We start from the raw sequence: 14,062 nt of genomic DNA, 5'->3' as shown, positions 1-14,062 counted from the left end.
CGGCTCACAGCCAGTACAGGAGGAGAGCAGAGAAGCAGAGCGCAGCGCTGGAGGACAGACAGCGGTAGGTAAGTATCTAGTGTTTGTTTTTTTTTACTTTTAGCATGGTAACCAGGGTAAACATCGGGTTACTAAGCGCGGCCCTGCGCTTAGTTACCCGATGTTTACCCTGGTTACCGGCATCGTTGGTCGCTGGAGAGCGGTCTGTGTGACAGCTCTCCAACGACCAAACAGCGACGCTGCAGCGATCCGGATCGTTGTCGGTATCGCTGCAGCGTCGCTAAATGTGAAGGGGCCTTTAATCACCTGGCGATTATCATTGTCTGGACTACCACAGTGTGTGAGCCTTGGTCTGACTCCACCCACTCTTGCGATAAGCAGCTCACTGTATTTAGACAATGTATATAAAGAGCCTGGTGTGGGCAGGGGCAGCTTTCTCAGCTCAGCTTCATTGCTAAATCTAAGAACCCTTTGTAAATGTAGATCTGTAAACCATATCTATGCAGTCATGTGAAAAAGTAAAGTAGCTGAGAAATAAGCTAAAGATGGTAAATTAATACAACATGTAGTACAACCTGTGATGGCCACAGAAGTACCCCGGACACACTTCTGAAAGGAGATGCAGTACGCGAAATGGCTTATTTTTCAGCTACTTTGCTTTTTTCACATGAATGCATAGATATGGTTTACATTAGTCTTATGTCCACCTATATCCTTTGTTTCATTTTGCACAAATGGGAGGTATGCCAGGGAGCTTTAAAATCAACATTATTCAACATTTATTCATATACCTTTTTGCTCCTTTCAGTGGCCATGTTTGCCAGTGATATATTTTTTTAAAACGTGTTTTTTCCATTTTTGTATGTTGGATTTCAATCCACAATATTGCTATTGCTATTAACTTTGGTAATATTACTCCTTTTCATGTCTATGCAATTGTACTACCATAATTGTGTCTATGCCAATTTCGCTGTATTTATTTTGGGGTACATGGTGTGGTTACGCCTACGTGTGATATTCTTTTATTGTGCTTTTAATGTTTTTCAACTTCTGTTAACCTAATAAAAGTATAATTTTGTATACCCATGGCTACTACTCCCAGGTCCTTAGTCAGCTTTTAAGATAAATGTGAGCTGAGCCTTACTACAATCTTTGGGAGACAGAATGAACAAATCAACAGCAGGTCAACAATTGGTTTTATTTTTTTTTTTTTTCGCTGTTCAACCTGCGGTGTGATTAGATGTCTAACTGGTCTGTAGGAGCCAGAACTCTTAATGGTTGATAGGGGATCAAATAGTTAATTCACACCGAAAAATGCAAATATATTTATATAATTTATACAATGTGATTTTCTGGATTTTATATTTGATATTCCATCTCTCAATGTTAAAATTAGCCTACACTTAAAATTACAGATTGTTCATCTCTTTGTCAGTGGGCAAACTTACAAAATCAGCAAGGGATCAAATACTTATTTCCCCCACTGTATGTGCTCCATGTATGCATGTACTGTTCTTTGCATACATAGGTGTGTGTATATGTGCTTGGTGTATACATGAATATTTGTTGTATGTACATACATGTTTGTGTAACATGCAATGTGTGTGTTACATATTGTGTGTGTAGCATCCACATTTATAAATCCAAACAGAGCAGATGAGAGTTCATAGGTGTAAACATCACCCAATGAAAGAGCAAAATGCTGCTCACTCATCGGGTGATTGGATTGTTTATACCAGAACATAAATCATTGTTCTCAGCAGCACATCTGCAGTGTAAGCTGCAGATATGCTGCTGATAACATGATGACAGACATATGGTGACAGATTGATCTACTAGTGATCGTTCTGTGCCCATCATTCTTTGTCAGTCTATGAAAAGAGGAGGATAAATAATCGCCGAACCACTATAAGGCTGCCGTCACACTAGCAGTATTTGGTCAGTATTTTACATCAGTATTTGTAAGCCAAAACCAGGAGTGGGTGATAAATGCAGAAGTGGTGCATATGTTTCTATTATACTTTTCCTCTAATTGTTCCACTCCTGGTTTTGGCTTACAGATACTGATGTAAAGTACTGACCAAATACTGCTAGTGCGAGGGCAGCTTAATATTGTTTATCATACACTGTTATATTATTGTTAATACACTGAATCTAAATGCAACCAAAACATTTCTTTGTGATGGAGCAATAACGTAGCTTTTAGGTCCCAACTTTAAACTTTTGCCCAGGGCCCCACTTTGTCCAGTGTTAACATCTGGACACCTTTGTCCAGTATCCTGATAAATATTTTCCCCTTTTTTTTGTTACACTGAAAACAAATAACTTGTACTTAGTAAGTCATTGACAGTTAATTACGATTATTGTTTTCTTTGAAGGGGGTAAAAAAAGCAATCTGCTAAATGAGCCATGCATAAAATATAAAGTTTATCCATTACCTCTCATATGCCATTCATTTATGATAGCTTATTTTGGAGAACTATGCAAAAAATACAGTTATTCATAACGTGCTACAAGTGGTAATATATGGCAAATTTTCAAATTGACTCTGATATCATATGATAAAATAGTGCAAACTGTGCTCAATGTGTAAATATCATTTGCTGACAGCAGGTGGATCTTTCAGTAACTCACCAGCAGTGATTCTCATATGTGTAGTAAGAAGTTCCACTGTAGCATTATTAAGGACAACAGCAGCTAATGCCACAAGGATGTATGTCAGGCTCATGTCAAATACAATCGATGTGCCTAAAATTGAAAGAGAGGCAATCATTTTTGTAATAATACTGACAAATAATATTATAGGGTTATTCCCAAAATCACAATATGGTCCTACAATAATTTACAAATATAATTATCCATTTGTACCAATATAAATATTGACTGCATCCTGCTCTACTGAGCAAGAGTTGCTAGTCAATTCCAACACATAGTATGTGCTCCCTGCTCAATATTTCTTTGAATGAGGGGTGACAGTGCATTACCTCGCCAACTCTAATGAGAACTGAAGACTCGGCAAAAAAGCATACTGTCAGTGCGCATTGAAAAGAGAATGCAGTAAGCAGGGAGAGCAGAGACCAGACCAGCCCCTGAAACAGACATTGTGATGTGATCTGTGATGTTTGTTTTTGGGGCTGGTCTGGTCTCTGCTGTCCCTGTGTGCCGCATTCTCTCCTTTTCAATACACACTGACAGTGCGCTCTCTTGATGACTCGTCACTTCTCATTAGAGACAGTGAGGGAGCAGAGCGCAGCGCAGGGAGTGCATTCTGAGCATGTAAAGCAGGTGTTAGGGCACCTCCCCTGACATGGACGTCACTGACGCTTCATTTCAGGATGGGGGGAATGGAAGGAAATGAATTCAAGTATATTAGAAAAGTGATTTGATTAATAACCTAGACACTTATGTTGAAATTCAAATTTGATTATGGAGCAACCTTTTTATTATTTAACATCAGGAACACCTTCAAACTACTTTGAAACACACAGTGATTTTTTTTGCATAATTGCTTGAAATTTCAATTGTTTGTCTAAATACTTATGAGTACAGTACAAAATAAAATCCTCTATTCTTCGGTTCTGATGAACCATTGCCATCTTCAGCTCTATCATAATTGCAAAGAGCCACGGTGAAACCAACTCTTACCTCATCCCTACTAAATTCTTGGGGTTCTCAACAGCTAAAAAAATGTGCGGACTTCATAAGTATAATGAATTAGACATCATTTATTAATCACAAAAATAGATTTCCAACAATTATACGGACGTAATAAAAAAGAGGTCAACATAAAGAAGGAATAATGTCAACGTAGGAGGAATTAAAAGGGCAGAAAAGTTCTCAGATTAGTAATATAGATCAAAATTTCATCACATGGTATGAGAAATCAGAAAATAGTTCAGTAAACCTGGTGATTAGAATCACTAATCTTGAACAACATATGAAAATATCTGTTATCAAAAAAGGCTCCTTTCATAAATATGAAGTAATGTTTACTAATTAGCCACATGGATTCTATCCCAGCATATGTATAAAGGTCACAATTGTAAAGACTTACACATAACAAAAGTGCTAATGCGAGTGCAAACTCCCAAGGGAGCGCCTCGATGAGCATTTCACGTTCGCTTTCTCACAGCAGTCTCTCTCCCCTGAGCTTCAATCATTCTCTATAGCAGGGATGGGGAACCTCAGGCCATTTCTCTGACCCCCAGCCAGATTCCTGTGCACCTTAGTGGAAGTTATGTTTTAGTTGCCACAGGTCTCTTAATTTATTCTCGGTCTATGAGAACACGCAAACAGGGTTCACTACTGAAAGCTGAGGAGAGTGTAATGAAAGATTACGTCCTTATATGAATGCCAGCATCAAGACATACTTTGTAGGCAATTAGTACGGCCCCCAAAGGATGGTTTAAATATTTAAATGGCCTTTAGCAGAAAACAGGTTTCCCCCCGCTTTATAGGGTTCCAGAAAAATGCAGCGCTTCAGAGCCCCTTTGAGAATTAATGTAGCAACCAAGCGCACTGTGCCATCATTCTAGCAGGGATAAAAGTTCACCATTCTGCTAATCGGCGCAGATCCCTATGGTCAGACCCCCACCGATCAACAAGTTATTACCTATCCCACGATAACTTATTTTCACCAGATATCCCCTTAAAGGGAATCTGTTAGTAGGATTAACCCTCCTAAATTGTATATATGGGCATGTAGATCATAGAAATCTGAATGTAATGATACCTTAACATCTGTGATCTGATATCTTATTCTAGAGAAATCCATATTTTTTTCATATGTAAATGAGCTGTTCAGGACTATGGGTCATACACAAATCTGTATGAGAATCTGCCTCCAAAGCCTATTATAAATTAAAGGGGCGTTACCATTGTAAACCAAATAATGGCTGACAATAAGCTCTCAAAATCACACACAATTAACACAGTACAGTGTTGAACCTTGTCTCATTACAAACACAACAAACACATTTGAAGTTGACCTATCACAGTGCTGTCAGTTTTGCTGCACTAAAGCACTATGAAAGAACACTTGCACTGCAAATGTGTTAGTAATGAGGCACAGTTCACTTCTGCTGTACTGTGCTAGCTCCAGTGGCATACCACTAATAACGGCAGATCACAAGGCTGCTTTGGGGCACGTGAATTGGGGTGGGAAGTTAGATGCCAGCGTCGGCACTGCCACCTCATCCGGCATCAGACTTACAACTGTATCTTCATATTGAATGCTGATACAGGTAAAAGCAGCGATGGAACAAGGAGCCATCAGCTCCCGCCTCCATCATTCTCCCTATCTCAGTGCAGTGGGCTCAATGATTTCATTATATCATGCCTGCTGTGCAGAGCTTCAGATCACATGTTGAAGAGACCGAAGCAGCAGGAGAAAGAAGAGAGGTTTTTTTTTCTTCTTATATCAGTGAATACATTGTGGGGGTCATTATGCTATTTGGAAGGTGATGTTTAGGGGCAACTATACTCTTTGGAGGTCCATATGGGGACCATCTTACAGTTTGCAGGGCTATGTTAGGGGCCATTATAATATTCGGAGAGCTATGTGGGACCATTATACTATTTTTGGGGCTATGCGGGGGCTGTGAAAGATGACACCGGAGAGATCACGCAGAATTTCAAAACTGCCACCACATGTGATGAAGCCACACCTGACATCACTGTTATGTCAGACAAATCACGTAATGAGGTCTCCCCACTTTCACCATCGTGTCCTTCCGCACCCCCTGGGGACACAAAGTCAGCTTGGTACAATTTTACAGAGATGCCCCCTGTCCACACAGGCCTAGGGACGTATGGGGAGTGAATGACTGTGTGGGCTACATCCTATGACGTGGCACCTCACTCTTCCACAACCCTGAGAGGCTGAGAGGCTGCTTTCACTAGGACCTGTGAAACAGAACACTGCCAGCCCGGTATGACTGCCACCAGTTCCTCATTAGATATAAGCCCGGTGTTAGGGCTGGCAGAACGCACCAAGTATACTTAGATATTATTATTGGCGCGTTCGCAGCCCGGGGTCCACCGTGCAGGAGACCAACCTGCTGCTAGCAAATGGTGGCACAATATGGCGGTAGAAGCGAACTCTGTTACTTCACAGAGTCGAACAGAAGGGAAAACGCTGTGCCCTGTTAGCGTCACAGGGGAACACAGCTGCCCAACAGAGCAAAAGCAATCAGTGGTCAGGGAGTAGCAAGCACACAAACACCTCCTCTCTGGTGGGGCCGGAATTCTAATGGCTTTACGCCAGCCCTGAATTCACCAAACTCCTCACCGGAGGTGACGGTATTCTATTAGCTTATTTCAGCCAGACCCTGACCACAAGCAGACCAGACCACTGAGTATCTAAAGCTCATAACATAAGCTGAACCTTTTATAGCTGCAGCAACTTCAGGACCTTCCTAGAGGACCAATGGGAGCTGCTACTGTGCCTGAGCAACTTCAGGACCTTCCTAGAGGACCAATGGGAGCTGTCACAGTACCTGAGCATGTGACCCCCGACCTCCAATGAGAGGTCTTACCCCGGGCATGCTCAGATGGGGAAAAGCAGGACTTAGTCCAAGAGACGTCTGCTCGCCGCTGACCGGTACTGGCTACAATGGCTGAGCCTGGAAAGGCAGCAGTAACCATCTGCACAGTATCAGGCTGAGCCAGACGCTGGGACCGACGTCTCCGCTGAGCAGGCTCCACTGCAGCTGGAGAAGAATGGGAGACCGCAGCGGAGATGGTTCGAGATTCCCCCTGTGCAGAGGTGGGAACTCGACCCCTAACACCCACTCCATTAACAGGATTATATCGGGCCAGAAACCAGTCCCGGTAGCATGGAATGTTAAGTCAAGAAATGGATATGTGGATTCAACAGTAGAGGGTACCCTAACTACTTCCTAGGTAACAGAATTATAGAACATAGTACACCTACTAGGTACCACCTGACTCCCCATTTGGCTTTCGTTAATACCTTTCATTCCTTTTATTATCGAGGCAACCATTGTATATTAAGACATTGGGGTATCCTACAAAGTGCCTACCCACAGGTCCCGGAATTTAATTCCAGACCCATTATCTGTAACAAGAGGTCTTAAAACATCAGAAATTACTTGGTTAGAGCATACGTGGGCCCCTCTAATAATGGTTTCAAACAAAAGTTTTTTTCCACTCCCCGTAACGGGACTTTTGAGGGTTTGAGCTGCCTACAGTATTCAAACATTGCAAAGGGGGATTCCTTTACCCATCCCCACTCGGGCCATAGGTATCTGATTAAGGGACATTTCACGTGTGATTCCTCTTATGTTGTTTATCTTATCAAGTGTCCCTGTGGTCTCGGTTATGTTGGTGAGACCACCCAACATATCTGAGACCACATTTCCCAACATAAGCCCACCATTAGATGGGGACGTAAACTTCTTCCCATTCCAGCACATTTTCAGTAGAACAATCATATTATTGCTCAATTAATCAAATTCTTGATCATGATCCCGTAATAAGAAAAGGAGGAGATAGAGTCAAAAGGCTAAAAGAGTGTGATTCGGAACGTTGAATTATATGTGTCTGTATTTTTCATTTTTTTGGGAGTCCACCATCTTGATATTTTAGTAATTAATTTTGTTAAAAATCTAATCCTGGAGTGCCAGAGTTCATCATCTATATATATAATTGTCTAAGGGTTTTTCCGTCTGTCTGTCTTTCTGTCTGTCTGTCTTTCTGTCTGTCTGTCTGTCCTGGAAATCCCGCCTCTCTGATTGGTCGAGGTCGCCAGGCCGCGACCAAACAGCGACGGGCACGGTATCGACATAGAAATCCAACGCCTCTGATTGGTCGAGGCCGCCAGGCCTCGACCAATCAGCGACGGGCACAGCGACGATGATGTCATAAAGGACGTAGACATCCCGCGTCTCTGATTCAGCGACGGGCACAGTATCGAAGTAGATGTCATAATGGTTGCCATGGCGACGATGATGTCATAAAGGTTGCCTCGACCAATCAGCGACGGGCACAGTCTGCCGCGAATTCTGGAATCATCATTGTCCATATACTACGGGGACATGCATATTCTAGAATACCCGATGCGTTAGAATCGGGCCACAATCTAGTCTATATATATATAATTGTCTAAGGGTTTTTCCGTCTCTGTCTGTCTGTCCTGGAAATCCCGCGTCTCTGATTGGTACAGTATCGACGTAGATGTCATAATGGTTGCCATGGCGACGATGATGTCATAAAGGTTGCCTCGACCAATCCGCGACGGGCACAGTCTGCCGCGAATTCTGGAATCATCATTGTCCATATACTACGGGGACATGCATATTCTAGAATACCCGATGCGTTAGAATCGGGCCACAATCTAGTTTTTTATAATGAGCATAAAATGGTCAGATATGCAAATACAGACAGTGGCAGAATATATGGGTCAGTTACTAGTAGATGAAAGGCCTGGCTGGAGAGGGAAGGGCTGTTACATGGGACGCTTGTGCAGGGCTGTGGAGTCGGAGTCGTGGAGTCGGATTTAGTTTTGGTTGGAGTCGGAGTCGGTAGAAATGTACCGACTCAGACTCCAGCTTTAAAAAAAATGTATTAATATTTCATAATTGAACTTTCATATGAATTTTATAAATGTTACTCAAATATATATGTTCTATCAAACTATGAACAACAGTGATAAGCAGTTCTGCTGGAGATAGACATTTCTTATTTCTTGTGTGTCACTGTTCTCCACTGCCCTTATCTAATCTTATACTTAGTTAACCTCATGCTGCCCCAACCCCCCTACTTACAATGTATGAAACTGAACGTGAAAATGTGTTGCAAATTCTTAGTAGTAAAGCTCCTCCTCTAGACTAGATGTTTGGAGTGCGTCTTCCAAGCATCTCACAGCTGCTACTCAGAAGAGGAAGACTGTAAGAAGTATTATCTTTTCAACAAACTTTGCATCAGTTAACTGTGAGTACATGAGGAATAACAGTATCACTGACCACTATATCAATTGTACGACCAGGCAATAATTTTGTACAATTGTTTTTAGGAAAAACAATTGTCATTTGGATTGTGAATGCAGAATTAAAAACCTGAGAATGTCAAAGAAGCGTCACATTAAATCAGCTGTATTTGAACATTTTACCATCACTAAAGATAGAAAACATTATGTCTGTCAGTGTACGACAAATGATCCAGATGAAAACAAATGCTGTGAAGCCAAGATCAGTGCATATTCAGGCAAAGATAAAAATGCTCCTACCATAGCTTCTAATCTAAAGAGACATTTACATCGCTTTCATCCAGAAGTACTGAAAGCAGTGGATGAGAAAGACTGCATCCAAACCAATGAACCAGTGCCCAGCTCTTCCAGCCAAACAAAGGAGCAGAGAACTTTGCAGCCATCAGTTGCAAGATATTTTGTCAGTGACAAAGTTACTGTGACAATGACAGTACATACATTTAAAAAACAGATCATAGAGTTTGTTGTAATGGATAGTGTGCCTATTTCAGTATTTTCACGACCAGCTTTTATGTGTCTGAATGGGGAAATGGCCCGCAAGCTTGGTGTTTCTCTGGAGAGAGTATTAGAAAATTAGTAATCGAAGAAGCTTTTACACAAAAGGAAGAACTTAAAAAAACTCTCAAGGGACGCTTTCTGTTTCTTAAAATGGATGCCTGCACACGTCACAGAGTGAACTATTTTGCCATCAATGTCCGATTTGTTTGAGACAAAAATGAAATAGTTACCAAGACATTGGCAGTAAAAGACACCAAAGCTCATCACACCAGTGAGTTTCTCCAGGTCTTGGTGGAAAAGGTTCTGCAAGACTATGAACTTAAAAAAGAGCAAGTTCTTTCTGTCGTAACTGACAATGCTTCAAATATGATAAGTACTATTAAGCTAATGAATGAGAGTAATGATGGTGACCAGCAGCTAGAAGAACATTCTGGGTCCACAGACACAGAAATGTTTGAAATAGAGGAACATAGTATTGTAACTGAGGAGCAAACTGAAGTTGCTTCAGATGAACAGCAACATGATAGTGTAGATGATCTTGCTGAAACTGTGTCAATACGTTCTTTCATTCATCACATGTGCTGTGTTGTGCATACGCTACAGCTGGCTATAAGACACAGTCTGCAAGAAGGACATGCTGCTGCACTGATTGGCAAGGTGAGAAAATTGGCTACTGTTGCCAGAACCCCTAAAGTTGACTCCATATTGAAGAGACGTGCTGGAAAAGGGGCAATTATTGATCAAGCCACACGGTGGGACAGTACTTACTTAATGATTCAGCGCTTGCTTGAACTGAAAACCTTTCTTGTAGACATGGCTAACCCTCAACTGACGCTAAATGAAAGTCAGTGGAATCATGTGACTGAGCTGGAAAAATTGCTAGAGCTAGAGCACCCATTTACAGTGACTAAAAAATTAAGAAATTTGACCGTTCATCAAAAATAACAGTGCAACAAGCGATTCCTCTGTATCCTGACATTGTCAGAGATGTTGCCCGAGTGGTTACTACTTTGCCACCAACCCAAGTTAGTGTAGAGAGGTTGTTCTCTGCTCTCAAAATAATTACCGTATATACTCGAGTATAAGCCGAGATTTTCAGCCCAAATTTTTGGGCTGAAAGTGCCCCTCTCGGCTTATACTTGAGTCAAGGTGGGTGGCAGGGTCGGCGGGTGAGGGCGCTGAGGCATACTTACCTGCTTCCAGCGATCCTGGCGCTCCCCGCCTGTCCCACGGTCTTCGGTGCTGCAGTTCTTCCACTGTTCAGCGGTCACGTGGGACTGCTCATTAGAGAAAGGGTGGAGGGGTGGAGCCACATATTCATTTCTCTAATCAGCGGTAACGGTGACCGCTGATAGAGGAAGAAGCTGCGGCACCGAAGACAGCTGTCCGGGAGAAGGAGCCGGACGCCAGGACCAGGTAAGTATCGCATATTTACCTGTCGCCGTTCCAGCTGCCGGGCGCCGCTCCATTTTCCCGGCGTCTATCTGCACTGACTGTGCAGGTCAGAGGGTGCGATGACGCATATAGTGTGCGCGCCGCCCTCTGCCTGGTCAGTGCGGAGAGACGCTGGGACCGGACGCTGGGAGCTGCAAGCAAGAGAGGTGAGTATGGCATTTTTTTTTCTATTGCAGCAGCAGCAATGGCACAGATTTATGTGGAGCATCTATGGGGAAATAATGAACGGTGCAGAGCACTATATGGGGCACAGCTATGGGACAAAAATGAACGGTGCAGAGCACTATATGGCACAGCTATGGGGAAATAATGAACGCACCGTTCATTATTGTCCCATAGCTGTGCCATATAGTGCTCTGCACCAGAGCACTATATGGCACAGCTATGGGGAAATAATGAACGGTGCAGAGCACTATATGGCACAGCTATGGGGAAATAATGAACGGTGCAGAGCACTATGTGGCACAGCTATGGGGAAATAATGAACAGTGCAGAGCACTATATGGCACATCTATGGGGAAATAATGATCTATTTTTATTTTTGAAATTCACCGGTAAATGCTGCATTTCCACCCTAGGCTTATACTCGAGTCAATAAGTTTTCCCAGTTTTTTGTGGCAAAATTAGGGAGGTCAGCTTATACTCGACTATATACGGCAGATCAGATGTGAGGGCATCCATGAAGGAGGATCTGACAGAGGCAATACTTTTTCTGAGGACAGATTTATAGATTTCTTCTTATTAACTGCATAACAGTGTTTATTGCATATTTACTTACAAGAGTTTAGAAAAGTTTATAAGTTATTTGCTATATTCTAATTGTATTCTAATAAATATAGTTTTTGCTCTAAGTGGTCTGATTACTTATATGATGGTGAGAAACTGAATAAGCACGATGTTAATATTTGACAACAGTAAATTTATTGTTACGAATTGGCCATTTATGAAAGAGTCGGAAGCTGATAAAATCCAGGATTCAAAGTCGCAACTGTGGCTTACCGACTCCACAGCCCTGCGCTTGTGGTCTCCTCTGTTCCTTGACTTCTCCTCACACGATATGTCATTGTGACCTCCCCAGAGAAAAAGCAATAGGCAATGCTTTACACAAGCATATAACCCCTTGTTCCCATCCTAACTTGTGGGCTGAACCTAAGTCCCCTCCTCTTGCCTCTAGCAGTTAAAAACTCCACAACTTAAGATGTGTCATAACTCCTTAATGAATGGTCTTAGGGAGGCGGTTTTGACACTATCTGATCCAGCTTGGCTCCAGCTGTGCCTTAAGAGCAAACAAGGGTTTGCTATCTTGTTTCTAATAGTTGTTCTATGTATCTTCATACCACTGGGCACTAGAAGAGGTTGAGACCCAGGTGGGCGTTCTGGGGATCTCGAAAATATACACTATGTACGGCTAAGACACATAATATCTACATAACTCCTTATGGAATTTTGCTTCTAGAATGTGTCTGCAACTTCAGCAGAACTCTATATGGCAAGCAGGTATTTGTCCTGCTCTGAGCTGGTCAAGGTGTGAGATCTGCCAGCTTTTTCCTTGAGTTTTTGACAATGTAAGCTGCCTTGTGAGCCCTATCAATGCTGGGCAAAGGAAGGGGTTTTATAATCCCAGGCCAAATAAAGGTACCGTCACATTTAGCGACGCTGCAGCGATCTAGACAACGATCCCGATTGCTGCAGCGTCGCTGTTTGGTCTCTGGAGAGCTGTCACACAGACAGCTCTCCAGCGACCAACGATCCCTAAGTCCCCGGGTAACCAGGGTAAACATCGGGTTACTAAGCGCAGGGCTTAGTAACCCGATTTTTACCCTGGTTACCAGCGTAAACGTGAAAAAAAAAAACACTACATTCTTACATTCCTGTGTCGGGTCCCCCGGCGCTGTGCTTCTCTGCACTGACTGTTAGCACAGCGGCCGGAAAGCAGAGCGGTGACGTCACCGCTGTGCTTTACGGCCGGCCGGCGCTCACAGTCAGTGCAGGAAAGCACAGCGCCGGGGGACAGGCACCGGAATGTAAGTATGTAGTGTTTGTTTTTTTTTACGTTTACGCTGGTAACCAGGGTAAACATTGGGTTACTAAGCGCGGCCCTGCGCTTAGTAACCCGATGTTTACCCTGGTTACCAGTGAAGACATCGCTGAATCGGCGTCACACATGCCGATTCAGCGATGTCTATGGGAGTCCAGCGACGAAATAAAGTTCTGGACTTTCTGCGCCGACCAACGATGGCACAGCAGGATCCAGATCGCTGCTGCGTGTCAAACTCAACGATATCGCTAGCCAGGACGCTGCAACGTCACGGATCGCTAGCGATATCGTTCAGTGTGACGGTACCTTAAGATACAAATGATTAGCATGAAATTATGTCTCCAATATTCTTCACAAGGGTTATTATACTATTTGGAGGGCTATGTTAGGGGCCATTAAACTATTTGAATGGCTAAGTTGGGGGCCATTATACTAGTTGGATGGCTATGTGGGGGCCACTATACTCGTTGGATGGCTATGTAAGAGCCATTTTACTATTTGGATGGACAAACTTGCAGATTGCTGGGGGTCAGTCCACTCGAACCCCAGAAACTGGGGCTTTGCAAAGCACATCCTGACTGGACTGCAGGTCCACGTTTGGCCTCAACTCCAATCATTGTCTATGGCAGAGGCATCAGATGGTGCATGGAATTTGATGCATAGAGATCTAAAGGCTCTCATACACCTATTTGTGCCATAAAAAATATCCTATTTTGTGAAATTGTGGCATATTACTAAAACATGCCATCACTTGTGATTGGTGGAGTTCCCTTTGCGAATCCCAGACACTCAGTTATGTAGGGAACTGCGACCAGTGAGAATAGCAAAACTGATGCATCCACCCAACATGTTAACTATGTGCAAATCGAAGGAGCAGCACAATTACTACATTGATAAAGTTCACACAGAGGCAAATTAAGGGTTGATAGTAATTATTACAAGAATAGTATTCAGGAATAGAAAATGTGTCAGACAATGAAGAAAACATACATAATGTAAATACGGTACTTACTAATAATAACCATTGGAACTATTAAACATATGATACACAAATCACACAATAT

The 14,062-nt window shown here is 42.7% G+C and overlaps 1 protein-coding gene across 1 annotated transcript in view; it reads right to left on the bottom strand.

Moving 5' to 3' along the window:
* The window catches only part of SLC29A4 (solute carrier family 29 member 4), a 365,944-nt gene that overhangs the window by 230,170 nt on the left and 121,712 nt on the right, over nt 1-14,062 (bottom strand). The window contains exon 4 of the mRNA XM_069733834.1: nt 2,635-2,748. Within this exon, the coding sequence (XP_069589935.1) occupies nt 2,635-2,748 (114 nt within the window). The remainder of the gene's footprint in view (nt 1-2,634; nt 2,749-14,062) is intronic.

Source organism: Ranitomeya imitator, chromosome 7, assembly GCF_032444005.1.
Source record: "Ranitomeya imitator isolate aRanImi1 chromosome 7, aRanImi1.pri, whole genome shotgun sequence".
NCBI lineage: Eukaryota > Metazoa > Chordata > Amphibia > Anura > Dendrobatidae > Ranitomeya > Ranitomeya imitator.
The sequence above is the reverse complement of the archived record's forward strand: the minus strand, read 5'-3'. Positions and strand labels throughout refer to the sequence as shown.